Raw genomic sequence first — 19,171 nt, 5'->3', positions numbered from 1 at the left:
TCTCATGAATCTGTAATACGGATAATTTGCACGCTGCAATCATGAGTGGGTGAGGCCTCCTGCAAGTTCACAGTGGAGTCAGATGGGGGGTTTTTACAGAGACAAACAAAACTCAAAAATCTCTCTCTCTCCCTCTCTCATACAGTATGTCGCCTGCTGCTACGAAGTGCAGCAAAAGCACAAGCACCTCCTTTGTTTACATTAAATATCATACAAAAACATTTGTAACAACAATGCTATAATCTTTCCGCACACATATTGACAAAATCTAATAGCTCAACCCAGTGGTCAAATTGCCATATGTGCAAGACTTTAAAATTGTAGCGCAAAATCAAATCCAACAGCCTTGCCTAACTTATCCACAAGAGCTATACTGCAGGTTCCAGGAGGTTCGGACCAGACGTTCCGGTAAAGCAACCAACGACGTTACGTGCACGGTTGGACCGCACTGCAGAGTCAACAGTCGATGGAAAATGACAGCATGATGTCCTTCTCTCCCATCGGGTCTGAGTGGATGCCATCGCGATAGCTTCGTAATGCCAGCCTGGTCCCGGAGGCCGGTCAGCAATCAAACATTTGAATCGATATGGACCCGCAAACACACAGAACCACCCGCCCAACCTGCTTGGGATGTAATCTGCCGGTCTGTGAGGTGAGGGAAAAGGCCGTTTTCGAGGCTCGAACAACAGTTCCCTCGGAAGGAGGAACCCCAGAGTTTGGGGAGGGTTCGTTTTCGATTCGCCGCTCAGTTCTGAGTGAGGGGAACACAATTGGAACACCGCGATTGCGCCAACGGTGGCCTACAGCGCAAAGGCTGACGTGGCCAAGTTTCAAAGTGCTCATCAAAACACCCAAAAGCTATTTCACCAGGGGAGCAGAAAACTGTACATCACATAATTGGAAATGCGATTTCACAACCCCCCCCTAACTGGGAATGTGATTTTACAACTCCTCCCCCCCCCCCCCCGAAACTAAACAAAACAAAACAAAAAAGATGCCCAGTCCAGCAATAGCAGGGAGGATAGCTTTGCTGAAACACTCAACCGATCTGCATTCCAGCGTATATTTGCACAGGGAATTACGGAATAATAGTCCCAGTGCCCCCTGGCTTCCAGCTCCCCTTGATACAGCCGTTCTAATTTCTTTCTGTAAAATTGCTAGTTGTCAGTTAGCGGACACGAGAGGAAATGTCTAAAACAGACACAGAGTGGTAATTGAATTACATTCAAGGCTGCTTCTGGGCCAAACGTGCTGCAACAGAGCGCACCATCCATCACGGCAGACCGAATTCACAGCCTGTGTGTACACAAACGCTGAAAGGTCCTGTTGACTAACACAGCATGCCAGAGGGAGTGTGGGTCACTTTCCTTTTTCATACAAACCGACAAGCCAGTAATAAAAAAATAAAAAAAGCTGCAAAAACATTGTTTTCCCCCCACCGGCAGTTAGATCGTACGTCATTTCTTATCTTAATTTTGTATTCCGAACCCTTTAAATCCTCTTAATAAATACCTACAAGCCATTTTGGAGTTAGAGTATGATTAAAATAATCGTGTGCTTTTGCAACAGTTGCAATTAGACGCTCAAGTTAGGAATTACCTCTTTCTCTCAGTCCCTCCCCACAGCCCCTCCCCCCCTGAACAGGGAAAGAAAGCCTAACCAAAAAATGCACTTCCTCTACCAAGTATCAAGATTGTATATGCACACCAAGAACCATAAGCCACTCTGAGGGTGGGGGCTGAGGGATTACTTCTGCATAAGGGTGGTGCCCCAGTGAAATCTAAACACTCACTGCAGGGGGGGCTTGCAATCTTTAATCCCAATCAATGAATTGGGCTGCAGCCCACCGCGTGACTGGTGAAATCGTTCATTGGGGCCACTCATTGTTTGGGAGGCCACAAGCGGGCGGGGCCCTCTATTGGAACGCGCGTGTGAAGGATCTCGTGCCGCGCTGCGTCAGCGTGGCCTCCCGTGCCCATTCCCAGCGCCGGGTATCCGTAGAAACCGCTCCTGAACACGCCGCTTTCGGTTTACCTTTGAGCTACGTGAGGGGATATGGTGTGTGTGTGTGTGTGTGTGCGCGTAAGGGCCCGTGTTTGTAGTTTCAAAAATCCAGTGAACCAAATCGACTGTGAAAACGGACGCCTTTGCTGTACTGCAGTTGTGCAACGGGAGATTACTCATTACGGAGATTATGTCGGTGTGCGTTTGAGGCGATTCGCTCCGGGAGAGCCGGTGGAATGGCGTCACAGGCCAGATGTCTGCAGACAGAGAGCCTGTGGCTGCCTGCCCGGCCCTGCGTCGTTCGCCCTTACGGACAGCTTTAGGGAGCCACACCACAGGCAATGACGACACAACCAAATAATGCTTGCCCTCCAGTCGTACAATATGGGACCATATAAAGACCTTTTCCAGTGTTTCATTTTAAAACCTATATCCAGTTTCACATCCTCTAATGAGCTTTACCAAGAAAAGGCTGTTTTTTTCGTGACTGTGTCTTTAAAGTTCATGGCTATCAATGCACCTCTGTTCTGATTGGATGGCTAGATCCAATCAGAACGCCTTCTGCACCGAGCGCTTGGATTTGTTCTGGCTACAGGGTGGGCCCTGCTGAAGCAAATGAGCGTATTGTTGTGCTGTCACAACTTCACGGAAGTCCAAGAGGCTGTTTTAAATGCGCATTTCCTTTTATTTGGAAACTGTCCTTTTTATACTTTCAGTGTTTTATGGCACCTTCAACTCCTTTACAATCCACATTGCAAGGGAAATGTCACTTTCCACAATATGGGACCTTCAAGCTGCAAGACCACAAACGTGTGATTAGACTGTTCTTAAGTGAAATTGCTAATGCTGACCTAACCATCACTACCAGCAATTGAGTTCTAGATCGTACCATTTTAAACCTGCTCTTCAAAGGTTTAAGAGACCAGATAGCCCATCCTCCTTGGTTTATTTATTTATTTATTTATTTATTTATTTTTGACCAGGAGAAATCAGTCAGAGGACAGAATGCAGGTCTGAAGTTGTCATGGCGAGGGATCAAAGCAATTTGTGTACGGCTCTCTGTTCATCGGACATCGCACGTTTTCAACAGAGGGACAAAATCCCTGAGGATGAGAGGGAGGTTGGAAGGGAAAAGCACCAGGAAGGAAGGAGAGAGGATTTCTCACCCTTCCTGCCTACAGTCCTCCAGCGCACATTTGTTCTTGTTTTTTTTTTTCAAAGAAGAAGAAAAAAAAGGACAGGACTAGCGGGACCAAAGCCCCGCAGATAAAGTGAGAAGTTTGGAGAAAGGGCTTATCAACATGTCGGGGCAGGGAGCCAAAGTAAACAGATATGCTGGTAATTGGCGGCTTCGGCTAGCCAAACAAACTGGCTGCGTTTGTTCTGCTAAACCCCTTTCACCAAGACATCGCATTCCTGGGGGCTGAAATTCCCCTTCTCCCCCACCCTCTCCCTACCCCCTCTGACGCAATGTTTGCAGCCTGCCATGGCAGGGAGTTCAACTGCAAGACTGATATCAAAGTGCACACAAACTGGAAAATGACATTAGCGGCCCCCTGACCGCCCCGTCCCCAACCCGGGTTGGAAAAGGGCCGCTCGCTAATCACAAATTGCAAATCTTTTTCAAGCAGGTTTTTATGACGCATAATATGTGACTGCAATTTGTCAACATTAGACTAGAGCGCGGGTCAAAGTCTCGCTTTAACAGAGGTAGGGAGTTTAGAGCGCGGGTCAAAGTCTCGCTTTAACGGAGGTAGGGGGTTTGAAGACCAATCTTTGAGCCGTGTGCAATATCGCAACAAAAATGAAGATTTTGTTTATAAATAAATAAATGAATCAGGAGCACTAGTCTATTCACAGAGCCTAGGCAATCAATTGGAGCCACGATGCTCCCTTCATTGTATCCCATTAAGATCACAACTGCTCCAAGCTATGACCGCCCTGTTATTTTCAGGTCAACAAAACTATTAGCCCTATTTTTCACGGATCAAAGCTTTGGCTAAAAATACCTTGCATATCTGGCATCTTTCAAAGGGAAAGCATCCGTTTGGCCAGGGCTCCTGCGCGTATCTATTGGCCCAGGCGGGCTTCCGCGTTCGCTCTCATTGTGTGGCGAGCGGGCGGTGTTCAATAGCTTTCGCCCCGCAGTGAAAGCAGGAAAGAGGCAGCTTTTGTTCGGAGGGAGCGTGATGCTGGGCCACGGATTCGGGGCGCTCTTGGAAACGGCGCTCTGATTGCGGCGGGGTTTGCGGGGAAACGTCCTGGGAGCGTATGAACCTCGCCGCGCGGAGAGGACAATCAGCCCCCGAATGAACCGCGCCGCTAACCGTGCTCATTAGCAGGACAGAGCGAGAGGGACAGAGTGAGAGAGGGGACACGGTGGAAATGTCTGCCGTCAGTGTTTTAGTCTTGTAATGAGACTTCAAAAAAAATATTTTTTCTCTGAAGTACAAAATATTAGCTGGTATCAGGTAATATAGAAACAATTTTTGTACACCACTGGCAAATCTTTAGATGAGTAAATCTGTTGTGCCTCATTGGTAATATTTTTTGTCTGATTTTGTGAAAAAAGTTATACAATTTTAAGACTAAAATACTTGAGGGACGTATTTTTCGGCTTTTGCAGCAAAAAAGGAGGGTGAGAGACAGAGAGGGAAGGAGAAAGGCAAGAAAAGCGAAGGAAGAAAGAGAGAATTTATAAAGCGGTTGGTTTGGAGGACAAATGTTCATCGTTTACATAACAGTTAGCGCGGCCGGCAAAAAAAGAAGAAAAGTATTTCCCCATAGCCGATATCATTCCATGCGCTTGTGCACTTAGCTGCTGTCAGACGAGACATAGTGTTGCACACAGACCCCCCGCCCCCCTCCCTCAGTCCCTCAGGGGTACGACGCTAAATTCCCACCAACCGAGCTGAAATGCAACCCATCCTGTCCAAATCATCAAACATCTGGATAAGATCTTTTGGGATTTGATGGAGGGGGCTGGTTACACACATACAGCTCAATTCAAGCATCGCTCGCAAGCACGTGCCAATGCTCAAAATAGTCCTGTGTAAACCAGCGAGGGTGAATTAAGCCCTGAAAACAATGCAGAATGTGAAAATGCCAAACCCATTCATTCCTATTGCCAACTGTGGGCAAGATCTATGCAACGGAGCATTCGCTGTAGTCGAGGGGGTCGTTGGAAAACGTGCGTCTCAGTGCATCAAAACCACTGTACACAGCCTCAGTTCTTATCAGCAGTTTCATCTAAAAAAAACATATTTCTTTTCACCTCAATCCAAGTATCTTGAAGACAAAAATACAGTAGTGGAAAAGTACTGTTTTAAAGACTCGTGCAGTGAGAACACCCACCCTCCATCCATCCCTCCACCCCCCTCCCCCATTACAGAGTGATCTTCCCTTTCTCCGGATACATTTTACACACATGCTCTCTCCCTCGCTCCCTCACCGACGGGCTTCTGCAGGCAGCCTGAGATCAGGGGTTCAAACTCCCGCACGTCTCCCAGGGCTTCCCTGCCGAGCAGGTCCTCGGCAGAGTGCCAGGCGGCGGGTCGAGTCGGCCCTCTGTCGCCGGCGGAAGCTAGCGAGGCGGGGCGGGCAGCTCTGATATGGTGAATCAGCTCACACCTCAGGGCCCTTCCGCCGTCCTGGAGCTGAGCCAGCTTAGCACCAGCGCTAACAATAGCGCAATACCTTTCGCTCCGCGCTCCCACGCGCTTTTCACTATGGATACACGCCGTCGCCGTCCCGCCAAAACACTTGTGCATGCATCACCGAGAGCCGTATGACCCAGGGGATAACCCAGACATGTTTACAGTTACAGAGCGACAGACACAACAAACGAAGATGAAAAAAGGCTTTGACGAAACCACAGCCCCTGAGAGATGAGCAGCAAACACTAATATTTTTGGTTGGGGGAAAGAAACAAGTCGAAGAAGTTTTTGCAGTCAAAACTGTCAGCACTGAAATTACTTGACCAAAACGAACTGTTCTTTCACTTCATTAGTAATAATCTTACTTTAATTCAACCAGCTAACTTGTGGAAAGATGACACAAAGCCGACTTTATGAAAAGACCTGGATTGTCAAATGACACATTCGATCTGAGAAAGGAGTCTGCAGCAGAAGACCATAACATTTTTACAACAAAAAAACTGCAGCTGAGAAAGAGGTAGTGCGATGGCTTTCAGTGAAAACCTCTGTGGGAGCAGTGGTGTGGCGTGACGCCCTCCTAACTGGGTGGTCAGTAACAGCAGCAAGGCAGAGAATATAGCCTATTTGCATACAAAGTGAGGACTAGTTGCTTTTAACCCATTTTAAATGCTAATCCAAAGATAGCTTCCTTGCAAATGCGCAACTCAACTACAGACCATGGTTTTCTAAAGGGTGGAGGCAAACAATATGGAAAATGACGAAAATAGACTGAATTGCTGGATCAAGGAAGCAAGCTAAGCTTTCTAGTGGCAGAAATACAGCAGCTATTTAGATGCACAGCCGTTTCTTAATTGCCATGTAGGCTGCGTTTTTAATGACAGCATTACTTTACTACACGGTACAAAATTACATTTCAGGCATAAAGTGAATAATATGTTACAGAGAAGGTTATAGAAAAGATTCCTGTGAATTCAAAAAGGCCATAGACAGTAACCTGCGCATACTTGTCCTGTGTGCTACAAAGTATTGCTCTCCTAGCTTATTTAACTACTGCTTTACCCTCAATAATAGACCCTACACTTTTAGATTAACCATACTGACCGGTATTTAAGCAAATACAGCAAGCAAAGGAGACAATTTGCACAGCTGTACGCATTGTGTGTGGTGAAAAATGGTTTCACGTGTGGGTGTGGATTCATCAGCCCAATTGTCCATCTGTCGGTCAGAAGGGTGAATTTCACCTGTGGTGTGTGTGTGTGTGTGTGTGTGTGAGTGTGTGTATGTGTGGAGGTAGGGCACTGCTGACGGATCGGATTACCACAGAGATCAGAGATGATTCGGAGAGGACCCAAGGGAGCATTACCCTACTTCCACCGATCATGCATTGATCTCGTAGGTGAGATACACCCCCCTGCCCCCGGAACCCAAAAAAAACTGCAACATCCCATGAAAAGGAGTGGAAAAGATGCATATTTTGAGGACGTAAAGAAAAAATAAAAATTTTGTCCTCGCTTTCGAAAACTCGCCCATTTCCAGTGGTCTGCAGTGGTCTCCGCTCCAGTGCCTACAGTATGTTAAAACGGCACAGGCAGTGACTCTGTTTCGGAGTGAATGGCTGGAGTGGACTCCTTACAGAAGCAGCCAACATAAACAGGGCCTTACTTTATGTTCTTGCTTTCTTTCTTTTTTTTTTAAGACCCAGACACCTTGGGAAGGCAAACACAGAGCAGATGTGGGTCGGGGGGCTTGGCCACCTTGGGTCAGCCCAAGAGGAGGAAGCCAAATGAAAGGGTCTCCTCGACACCTCCCCCCCCCCCCCCCCCCCGCCCCTACACGTCCTCTTTCTGTCCTTTTATATGGCCCTGGTGACATTCAGCCATATGAATTAAAGGATCGCAAACGGCCGGGGGACCGAAGGGCAGACACTCCCTCCCGTTTTCCCCCCGGTGGGGAAAGCTCGCAATCCAGAGAGTTAACTCTTTAATTCTGTCTGGAATGTTTCCTTAAGGTGGGGCACTGCAACCTATACAACCCCCCCCCCCACGCCCCACCCCGCCAACCCCCTTCCCCAATTCCTCCCACCCCTACACCCCCCCCCCCCCCCACACACACATGCACACAACCCCCCCTTCTCTGAGCGGAGTTAGACACCTCTAATTCCAGGTTTGCAGATCTTTCACGGCCGTTTGGGCCTGGGTTTGGAGCGAAGAGGCAAGGCAGCCGGAGAACACCCACGAGCAGGCTCGCACTCGCTCTGGATTGCGTCTTTGTAGATTATGTAGATTACGGCGATTTTGCGACCGCGCTCCGTGTTTCCGTGCGCCGGGGGGAGACGAGCCTTACGCAAGGCCCGCATTGTTTCCATCCCAACCAGGAGTAAACACACCCCACACAGTGGAAATGATTTAAAACATCCATCTCCCTTTTGTGGGAATGCCATCGGAAAGTTCTCTGTCAGGAATACCCCCCCCCCCCCCCCTTACGGAGCGTGCTAGCAGGGGCTCGCTGTTAACGAGCCAATGCCAAAAGCCAAGGCCCACAAACCGTTTAGCCACACACAGAGGAAATCCCACTGGAGCACAAACGCTACATGCGAATCAACTGCTTGAACAGGAGCCTGCTTAAAGAATTGCTGATGCTAAATGAACTTTGACGTGACACGTTACCAACACCAAGAATTTAACCGCTATCTCCGTACTAAAATAGACATATGAGATTTAACCCACAAAAACATCATTTAAAATGTGCGCTGGAACACTAAATCAGAAAAACCAAGCCAAAACGAGTTAGCCGCATATTAAAAGTCTGACTTACTTTATGCAAAAGAAGAACAGAGCTGACTGCTCTCTTTCTTAACCGCTCTTTAATTGGATCAGCGGCTGTGCTGAGAGTAAGGAGGCACGCCTGTAGACAAAGGTCACTGGGACACAGCTGCTGCACTTCACCGAGCGAACATGCAGCTGTACGCGATCGGGAAGAATGTAAGTCATCCTCGATAAGACTGCAGCCTTCTTGGAAGAATTAAGTGCCAAACGTACTTTTCTTTTAACATATAACATATAGCTTTTAGGCATGATACTATGTCTCACGGCGCACTGAAAGGAAATGGCCGTGATCGTGATGCTTTAAGCGGCTTCCGAACCAGTAGGAGGCTTCACACAAACACACAAGACTGTGTTCCACGCCATCCCTCTACAATCACACCTGGAGTTGAATTCCGTTGGGAGAAATTTCTACTCTCCCAAATAGGAATCCATCGGAAGCTGCATGGATCAACCCAGGAACCAGTCCGGGAATCACCTGCACTACACTGCACTTTTTACAGCATTGGCAACAGCATTGGAAATGAGTGTATCTACCACCCTGTAGGTTTTCCCTCCAACTCAAACAAAGCACACCTCATTCAACAGCTAGAGCAGGGCTGCCCAACCCTGTTCCTGGAGATCTAGCATCCTGTAGGTTCAACCCTAATTTGGCATACCCGGTTCTACAAATTTCCAGCGCGACAAGATGGCTAGCTGTCCAATGAGATGCGCTTTGCTAGGGCTTGAGTGAAGGATGGTAGATCTCTAGGAACATGGTTGGTTACAACTGCTCTTAATATCATCCATCTAAATCAAATAAACTCTATAAACACAAAATAAATACATGTGCAGAAAGTCATAATCATTTTGCAAATATGTTTTAAAAAGTTGTTATACCATAAACCATCACATCCACAGGCAAATCTTGGTCAGTGAGGTGAATTGCTTCAACTGCAGGTCAGCAACCGATTCATCTTTTCCCATCATCCTTTGTAAATGCAGTCCATCTACAATTTACCATCATCCTTCACTGGACCAGATTTCCCACAAATGACAAGAGGGTCAGAAAATAGTCAGAAAAGTACGTCCACACAGTAATGTTACACCACAAACATAGCTAGCTCTTCAGAGCGCCACTGTATGAACATTTATAAGTAAAAATAACTTAACCAAGACAAATAATTCCCTCTCTTAAAGGCTTACATAATTCCCATTGATCTACCACAGCTGCGCAGTTCCTTCGCCTCCCTCATAGGACCGTTACCGACATGTTGCCGGGCGACAACTAAATTATGCAACAGCATTCGACAAATAGGCCCTAATTCATGCGCCTTGCAGGGTTTTGGGTGTAATGAAGCGGAAAGGGCCCGATCTTCCCCCCTGGCAGGTTCCTTCAGTGTCAGAGACGCAACATCTGCAGCCAGAAGCGACGCGCTCAGCGAAGAACAATCCGGAACATGCTTGTCGGGCCGGGGCCATTATTACGACTCAATATAGCGTGTTTGTCAGAGAGGACCGCGGAGTGATCAAAATAAAGAGTGGTCGCCTTCTCCCGATGCAGCTGCAAGTACAGTGACCCGTCTTCCACCTGTTTACTTCACAATAAAGACCCCCTCCCTCTCTCTCCTGCTCTCACTCTCATTCTCATTCTCTCTCTCTCTCTCTCTCTCGCTTTCTCATTCTCCCTCTCTGTCTCTCTCTCTCATTCTCCCTCTCTGTCTCTCTCTCTCTCTCGCTCTCTCATTCTCCCTCTCTGTCTCTCTCTCTCTCTCTCTCGCTCTCTCATTCTCCCTCTCTGTCTCTCTCTCATTCTCCCTCTGTCTCTCTCTGTCTCTCTCTCTCATTCTCCCTCTCTGTCTCTCTCTCTCTCTCTCGCTCGCTCTCTCGCTCTCTCATTCTCCCTCTGTCTCTCTCTCTCCCTCTCCCGTTCTCGCTCTCGCTCGCTCGACAGGACTCCCCAACGTGCAACGGCCATCGCCGAGACAGACACGCAGACCACCGACCACCGCACGCGATGAATCACCCTGGGGTTAGCGTGCTGTGTGTGTGTGTGTGTGTGTGTGTATGTGTGTGTGGGGGAAGCATGGCACAGAGAGGGGACCAGCCCTGGGGGTCCCACCGTGGGCATGGCCCAGAGAGCGAGAGAGAGTGAGAGAGCGAGAGAGCGAGAGAGCGAGAGAGCGAGAGAGCGAGAGAGCGAGAGAGAGAGCGAGAGAGCGAGAGAGAGAGAGAGAGAGAGAGAGAGAGAGAGAGAGAGGGCGCCCCGTCACTTGGCGACCTCCCTGACGATCCCCCCGGTGGGGTCCCTTGTCCACTCCCTTGTTTGACAATTATTTACTCTGCTGTTTAGGGCAGAGGCAAGGTCAGGAGACATACATCAATGACAAAAAAAAAAAAAACCTCCTTCTGTTCACCACTTCAGTGTGACTTTCATGGTGGCAGAGAAGCGACATTTTGGGACTTTTACAGTTTTAAATTCATATACATTTCAACTCTTGGCATCAGCCTTTCTTTAGTTCAACAATGTAAAAATTAGACTTTTTGTAATTTAGATTTTTTGGGGGGGGAAAAAAACCTATAAATACAAAGGGGCACCAGTCAGACAGCCATTTCATGCTCTTGTGCTCATTTACCCACAAATGTGAGCAAATTCATAGATGTGTGTGCTTGAATCGACTCCAAAGTTTCTGAAACCTCACGTGACTGCCATTTTCCCCTGTAATTCATCTGATACTTTGTGACAGCAAATGTCATCACTCCTCAGGCAAAGAGGCATTCGCTAGCATTTAGCTTTAATTACCCAGTACCACACAAACAAAAATACACATTGCATAAATGAAGACTGACACACGTATACACACACAAACAGACACGCACACACACACACGCGTGCACGCACACACACACACACACACACACACACACACACACACACACACACCTGAGCACACACGCGCACACACACACTCCATGCCCCACCCCCATGTGAGAATGACATTTGTGGCATCTGTTGCCCTTCTTCTCTGCCTCTTGTGTCGACAATGTCATCAAAACAGCCCCCTCACACAACCCCCCCCCCCCAACCCTCCTGACAGTGCAACCTGAAACTGCGACAAGCGATCAGCGTCATTAAATACTGAAGAGCTGACAGAATGAAAGGAGAGATAAAAGGAGAGAAATAAAAAAAAGGAGACAGATCCTCCTTACACAATAACCACCCCTCCCTCCCTCCCCCCCCCCCCCCTTCCCCCCACGGCAACATGCAGGAGAAACACCCCCGCTGGCTGAAGACCACCCAGCACCCTCAGATCAGGGCCCCAGATATATTTTTACCACAGTCATGTTTCAGTTTGGAGATAAAGCCCCACCCGCGTTCAGTCAGTTTGTTTGCGAGGCAGCGCCCCCCTCCTGCCTCCACTGCTCTCCCAAACCGTCAACCAACATGCACCTCACCCGAAATTTCACACAAAGCTCTAGACCAAGGAGTGGGCAACTCCGCTCTTCAGGGGCCGGTGTACACGCAGGTTTGTTTCCATAAAATTACCCTGGCTAATGAACTAATTACCAATACTATACACAAACACTGGTTCATTCTTAGGTTTGATCACAGTAAAATGTTTCAGATAGCGACACAAGAAACGTAGCTAAAATGCCAGATGGCGTAAAGGCGAGGGCTAATTAAGTCATTAAGACCAGAAGTTGGCATGAAAACCAGAAACACAACAACCCTTATTGCCCGCCTCTTGTCTAGACCCAACATTCCAGGGGGGAATATCACAAAGCAGCATTAGCGTGTTAGGTCCCTGAGTTTTACTCGGTGAACGTATCCGGCTAACTCAGTCGTCCCACTTCGAATTGTGATATACCCCTCCTGGCCAGACCTACTAAAAACTTCCACAACCCCCCTTCGGCAGGTGAGGGGACAGCCCCAAAACCTGCGCCCTGAAAGAAGGCACCCGCGGCACTCTCAAACACCCCCCTGGATAAGTGCGGCGCCCCGTCCCAGCTGTGTTTAACATTCGCCTGCACACAGGCGGGCGACGGTGGGGAGGGAGGGCGCTCGTTCGTCTGCAGCTAACCGCACGCCTGGCAGCGAGCAGACAGGGCCCAGCGTGGGAACTCCTCTCGACCGCGACCGCGTTCCTCCTATGCCAACCCCCGCCCTCGTCGAACGTGGCTTGACCGCCTGGACCCGCGCCAGGGCCGGCGCCCCCGCCACCGAGCGAGCGGAAGAGCCAGGAGAGAGGGAGAGAGGGAGAGAGAGGGAGAGAGAGGGAGAGAGAGAGAGAGAGCCTCTGAACGCGTAACGCGAGCGTGTAACTCCCGACTGTGGCCCGCTGCCAGGAAACCCTTCCAACATTTTTTTTTTTTTTTTTTTTTTTTGTGTTTAAACGCAAAGTGTCAGCTCCCGCCGCGTGGTTTAAAAGCGCAGCGCGGCGTGTGAGCTTGCCCACCGCCGAAGATTAGCGCTCAGCTGCCAGCAGGTGCAGCTCAACAACGAGACCGAGAAAAGAAAAAGAAACGGACAGCGCACCGACACCAGGGAGCGAGTGTGGAGGGCCTTCAACCGTTTCCAGCTGCTGTCTGAGAGCTGTGTGTACACTGAGAAAATAGTTTCCATTTATATGGACGTTACATAACGAGACTTTCCTCTCATTGGATTAGCTGGAATCAAATGTACGTGGAAACATGCTCGTGTAGCCGCAGTGCTACTTCACTGGGAAAGCAAAGCGGTCTCGCCTTGACTGTGAAACCTGAGGGAAACGCTGCAAATCAGCTCCTGCAGCACTTATCTGCGCTATAGAGTTTAAAGTTCGCCTACAAACGGGAGAGCTCTTGAAAAACGTTCAATAAAGGTTACGACACGACGCGCAGTGAAGGCGGCGAATGCTGGGACGTGGGGCGGTGGGCATCTGCCCAGGTGACCTCACCTGTTTGAAGGACTCGTCGTACGCCCAGTCCGCCTGGCCATTGGGGGACGAGGAGGAGGGGTGCCCCCGGGGGGACTGGCTCTCGTCCTCCAGGGGCTCCTGTTTCACCCTGACGGGCGGCGAGGGAGCGCGGGGGGCCGCGGGGGCGGACGAGGGGGAGGAGAAGGCAGGGAAGGGCCGGTGGGGCAGCCGCGAGACGCCCCTCTGCAGCGCCAGGGTCTGTTCGCGGAGGTACTCCAGTCCTCCTGCTCCACCTCCTCTTTCCACATCCTCCTCGCTGCTGTCCTCTCCCTCCATCATCATCCGCTCTTCCCCCTCATCCTCCTCCTCCTCCTCCTCTTCCTCAGAGTCCCGGCCCCTGTCCTCCTCCTCCCGTTCGGAATCCACGCTGCTCTGGTTGGACGCCCTCGCCAAGGGGCCACCTCCGGGGCCCACCGCCACGCCCAGGCCCTTGCCCAGAAACGCAGGCACCAGAGGGGCCCCCGAGGCCCTGTGGGCGGCCAGGATGGCCTGCTGCGCCGCCAGCTGCTGGGAGTACATGATGCGCGCCTCGCGGAGGTGCCGCTCCTTCCTCTCCATCTCCAGACGGGCCTGCTGCTGGCGCTGGAGCTGCTCCATCACGGCCTCCAGCTTCACGCCCGCCGAGGCGGCCTGGGAAAGCCCGCTGCCCAGACCGCCCTCCTGGGACAGGCTCGGCTGGGGAGGGAACGCAGCAAGTCAGGGACCATCAACTGCACGCAGCGACATGTATCCGTTCTATTCCTGAAATGCTAACCTAGCTAATGCTAATTACGTATGTCGTTCTAGTGCGGCTCAAGGCTACACCTAACGCAACCCTGGAATACTGTGGAAATAGACGGGGGAAAACTGGATTGATGCTGAATTGCACTACGTTGAAAGATAACCCCGTCCTGAACAACTCGGGCTTGTTCATCTGTCAAAATGAAAAAGCGCGGACGTGGCTTTTAACATCTAGGCTAGATCAATCTAAACTGCTAGGAGGTTTAAATTCGTTTGTGGGTCATTCTGACTGAATCCACCCACTTTAAGTATAGCCAATTAAAGAGTTTATTTGACCTTTTAAGAGTAGCCTATTAGCTGCCAAAAAACATAAGAAATTACTATTTTAACTTGAAATATGCCTGAGAGTCAGGCAGTGAGGTTGCAGTAAGATTGCAACAAGGTACCTGACTGATAGAAACGAATAATTAGGCCGAAATGCACTCTCGAATGTGGCGTTTTACAAATTTTACAAAACAGTTTGAACACAAATATGAAAGAAGATCTGCTGGAGAGGATACAACTGTATCCTCTCTTTAAGCAAAGGAGAACACACCTCATAAGAAATTAATAACTTATAAAAATAAATAGGACACGTGATGAGTTTTAAAGGACAATAGTATCCATTAATCTCAAAACGAAATGTGTTATTGATCAGCATCACCTGGGATCCATGATCTGCGGATTAGGAACTAGATTTGCACGTAGGCTAACTCCTTAACAGTTTTAAAGGTGTTTTCTTTTGTCTTCACCTGCATTTTTATGGTAGGAAGACTCACAATAATTTCCGAATAGTATCTTAATCGTGGTTGCAATGCCCCTTCTGATTTTTCAAGTGGAACCTACTTCATCAAAAAAAATCATTTCAGAGCTGGAGGTTACCATTTTAAAGAACTGATAGAGCAGCATTGAAACAACTGCCACAAGGAAAGGTTCCATCTTTTTAAACACACGCAAGAAAAGTTTGATTAAAGCATTTACTGTATTAATTGGGTGACCAGGCTACATGCATATGGCGCGGTTCCAGAAAACACGAATGAATGAAACAGCCTACTGTAGCTAGCAATCCTCTAACCATAACGCAAACATTTGTGCAAAATAACTACCGTTTTAATTGATTTACCCGACGTCTTAGTTTAATGAATGATATCACCACTTACAGTAGGCTATACAGTGCTATATTTTGTTCGTCTGTATCCTTTCGGAAATGCAAACGTTTACAGTAGGGTATCAACGTGGAGGCATGGTGTAGATAGGCTTCGTCAAGCGGTGTCGTTTGGAGGATTTGGAAAACATTTTGGAAACAAATTTTAAACATTCACAAATATAGTTCGTGGGGTGTCTTTCGATGCAGTTCTCTATCAAAAGTCAACTGACGAATGCAACTGCAATGTGTCACGCACAAGCGTAGCTCATTCACGAGCTGGGGCACAGCGCCAAACACGGGGACGAAACTCACCATTTGTGCCTTGCTGCTACCGGAATTGTCCACCATCCCTTCTTCCCAGGTTAACCTTCTGTTCCCTCTTCGCTGACACTCTCGGCCACAAACAAACAAGCCAGGAAAGCGTGCATTCACTCGAAGCGCTTTAAAATCTCCCTCAAGCAGAAACGCGGTGTCCGCGGAGCTCCCGAAGCGAAACTTCAGTCTGCTATTTAGTAATTAAAAAAAGGAAGATCAGGAGGGGAAAAAGCCAACCTCATCTCTCGGAGCGCCGCGCGTTGGGGCTCCCACTCCTTTGCCCGATTTCCTCCCCCTGTGTTACACCCCCCGACTAAGCACACAACATCTACAAGGCCCGCCCCGTGACAGCAACAAGTTCCAGAATTCCAGTCCTGCCCGCTGCACTCACTGGTCGAATAATTACAGCATGTATACAAATCTGCATCGAATCACACCGCCACGATTGTAATTACAGTGGGGGTTCGCCCTCGAATTATTACATACTCTCAATCCTCCTATTACTTAAAAATCTATGGATTGGATTTGAAACCAGTCTTGGTTTCTTGCAGTGCAAAGGTAAAATAATAATGCATTTTACACGGTCCATTATTATAAAAATTCATGCGCAATAATTGTATTACAATAATTGTATTGTAATTGCAATTATTGCAATTATTGCAATTATTTAACTATTTAGCCTATAGCCCATTTGTATTACAGAAGCACAAATAGTCGACAAATGAAGTTAGCGAATAGGCTTCAATTCAGCATGTTATCTGGATTAAAATGATTCAAATTATTTTATTATGATTATGATTACGACTATTATTATTACTATTATTATTATTATTATTATTTTTATTATTATTATTATTATTATTATTATTATAATAATAATAATTATTATTATTATATCAATAATTATATCAGCAAGAACCATAACAACAACAATAACAACTACAACAACAAACGAATTAAGCATAATATAATGATATAATTAGATTACAATACATTTTTATTTCTGTAAATATCGTTATGTGGACAAAGGCTGCCTATTCATTTTATAGTTATAATTATTATGATATGAAATCGAAATGTTTATATATAAATGTTCATAACCTTATTTTTTAGCAAGCGGTGTTACAAAGTGTCAAGGTCAAAAGTCAAAGTCAGCCTTAATCGTTAATCTGACCTACAATATATATACACTTAATCGGTATAAATAATGCATACTTTTTTCAAAAGATTACGATTCGGTATGATATATATTTTCAAATGTTATTGAAAATAATTAGAAATTCATTGATTTCACTTGATTTTCACATTGATTTATTTAATTATTATTATTATTATTATTATTATTATTATTATTATTATTATTATTATTATTTATTTGACAACAAATATTTTACCTAAATCATAATTGCATGGGCATTCATTATAAATAAATAGATTAAATACCAACTAAACTATATTCGATTAAAATGTTCAAGTGTTTCAGGATCAGCTTATGAATATATATCTATATTTATCAATTAGCAAAATATATAAATATATATATAAACATTTGTAACATGGCTCGATCATCCCCCCTAGTGGCTAAAAACCTTTAGTGAAGTGTAGTTCAGGTTTTACACAAACCATCGAGACACAAACGAACAAATGAAGGAAAAGTTCAAATTATTATTATACAGGTGAAACTCGAAAAATTAGAATATCATGCAAAAGTTCATTTATTTCAGTAATTCAACTAAAAAGGTGAAACTAATATATCATATAGACTCATTACATGTAAAGTGAGATATTCCAAGCCTTTATTTCTTATATTTTTGATGATTATGGCTTAAAGCTTATGAAAACCCCAAATTCAAAATCTCAGAAAATTAGAATATTGTGGAAAGGTTCAATATTGTCGGCTCAAAGTGTCACACTCTAATCAGCTAATTAATCCAAAACACCTGCAAAGGGTTCCTGAGCCTTTAAATTGTCTCTCAGTATGGTTCAGTAGAATCCACAATCATGGGGAAGACTGCTGACCTGACTGTTGTGCAGAAAACTATCATCGACACCCTCCACAAGGAGGGAAAGTCTCAAAAGGTAATTGCAAGAGAAGTTGGATGTTCTCAAAGTGCTATATCAAAGCACATTAATAGAAAGTTAAGTGGAAGGAAAAAGTGTGGAAGAAAAAGGTGCACAAGCAGCAGGGATGACCACATCCTGGAGAAGATTGTCAGGAAAAGGCCATTCAAAGGGGTGGGAGAGCTTCACAAGGAGTGCACTGGGGCTGGAGAGAGCCACCACACACAGACGGATCCTGGACATGGGCTTCACATGTTGTATTCCTCTTGTGAAGCCGCTCCTGAATAACAAACAACGCCAGAAGCGTCTTACCTGGGCTAAAGAAAAAAATAACTGGTCTGTTGCTCAGTGGTCCAAAGTCCTCTTCTCTGATGAGAGCAAATTTTGCATCTCATTTGGAAACCAAGGTCCCAGAGTCTGGAGGAAGAATGGAGAGGCACACAATCCAAGATGCTTAAAGTCCAGTGTGAAGTTTCCACAGTCAGTGTTGATTTGGGGAGCCATGTCATCTGCTGGTGTTGGTCCACTGTGCTTTATTAAGTCCAGGGTCAACGCAACCGTCTACCAGGAAATTTTAGAGCACTTCATGGTTCCTTCAGCAGACAAGCTTTATGGAGACGCTGACTTTATTTTCCAGCAGGACTTGGCACCTGCCCACACTGCCAAAAGTACCAAAACCTGGTTCAATGACCATGGGATTACTGTGCTTGATTGGCCAGCAAACTCACCTGACCTGAACCCCATAGAGAATCTATGGGGCATTGCCAAGAGAAAGATGAGAGACATGAGACCGAACAATGCAGAAGAGCTGAAGGCTGCTATTGAAGCATCCTGGTCTTCCATAACACCTCAGCAGTGCCACAGGCTGATCGCATCCATGCCACACCGCATTGAGGCAGTAATTTGTGCAAAAGGGGCCCAAACCAAGTACTGAGTACATATGCATGATTATAGTTTTCAGAGGGCCGACATTTCTGTATTTAAAATCCTTTTTTGATTGATTTCATGTAATATTCTAATTTTCTGAGATTTTGAATTTGAGGTTTTCATAAGCTGTAAGCCATAATCATCAAAATTATAACAAATAAAGGCTTGAAATATCTTGCTTAGCATGTAATTTGTCTATGTAATATATTAGTTTCACCTTTAAAGTTGAGTTATTGAAATAAATGAACTTTTGCACGATATTCAAATTTTTCGAGTTTCACTTGTAAAGGGAGGCGAAAAGGGTTATTTGTGCAGGACATTTCAGTTTTGACATATTATAATATTTAGCTTCAATAACTACTGTAGTGTCATAAAACTTTTGAACCAGCAACAGAAACAATTTAAGTTCATTTTGATGTTTTTAGACCAGCTGTGTCAAGTAAACCGAGCACCAAAAATATCGTTCATAGGCATTTTCTAAATTACATTATTTCCTGTTCGAAAACTAGAAGTTAAGTTTTTTCCAACTTAACTTCTAGATATAAC

The 19,171-nt window shown here is 46.5% G+C and overlaps 1 protein-coding gene across 1 annotated transcript in view; it reads right to left on the bottom strand.

Moving 5' to 3' along the window:
- The window catches only part of LOC133131247 (AT-rich interactive domain-containing protein 3B-like), a 56,980-nt gene extending 40,977 nt beyond the window's left edge, over positions 1–16,003 (bottom strand). Inside the window, exons 1-2 of the mRNA XM_061246508.1 lie at positions 15,635–16,003; positions 13,396–14,091 (exon numbers count right to left, since the gene is read on the bottom strand). Coding sequence (XP_061102492.1) covers positions 13,396–14,091; positions 15,635–15,670 — 732 coding nt within the window. The 5' untranslated portion in view covers positions 15,671–16,003. The remainder of the gene's footprint in view (positions 1–13,395; positions 14,092–15,634) is intronic.
- Positions 16,004–19,171: the final 3,168 nt, after the last annotated feature.

This window comes from Conger conger, chromosome 6, assembly GCF_963514075.1.
Source record: "Conger conger chromosome 6, fConCon1.1, whole genome shotgun sequence".
NCBI lineage: Eukaryota > Metazoa > Chordata > Actinopteri > Anguilliformes > Congridae > Conger > Conger conger.
Note: the sequence above shows the minus strand (reverse complement) of the source record. Positions and strands in the feature narration are given on the sequence as shown.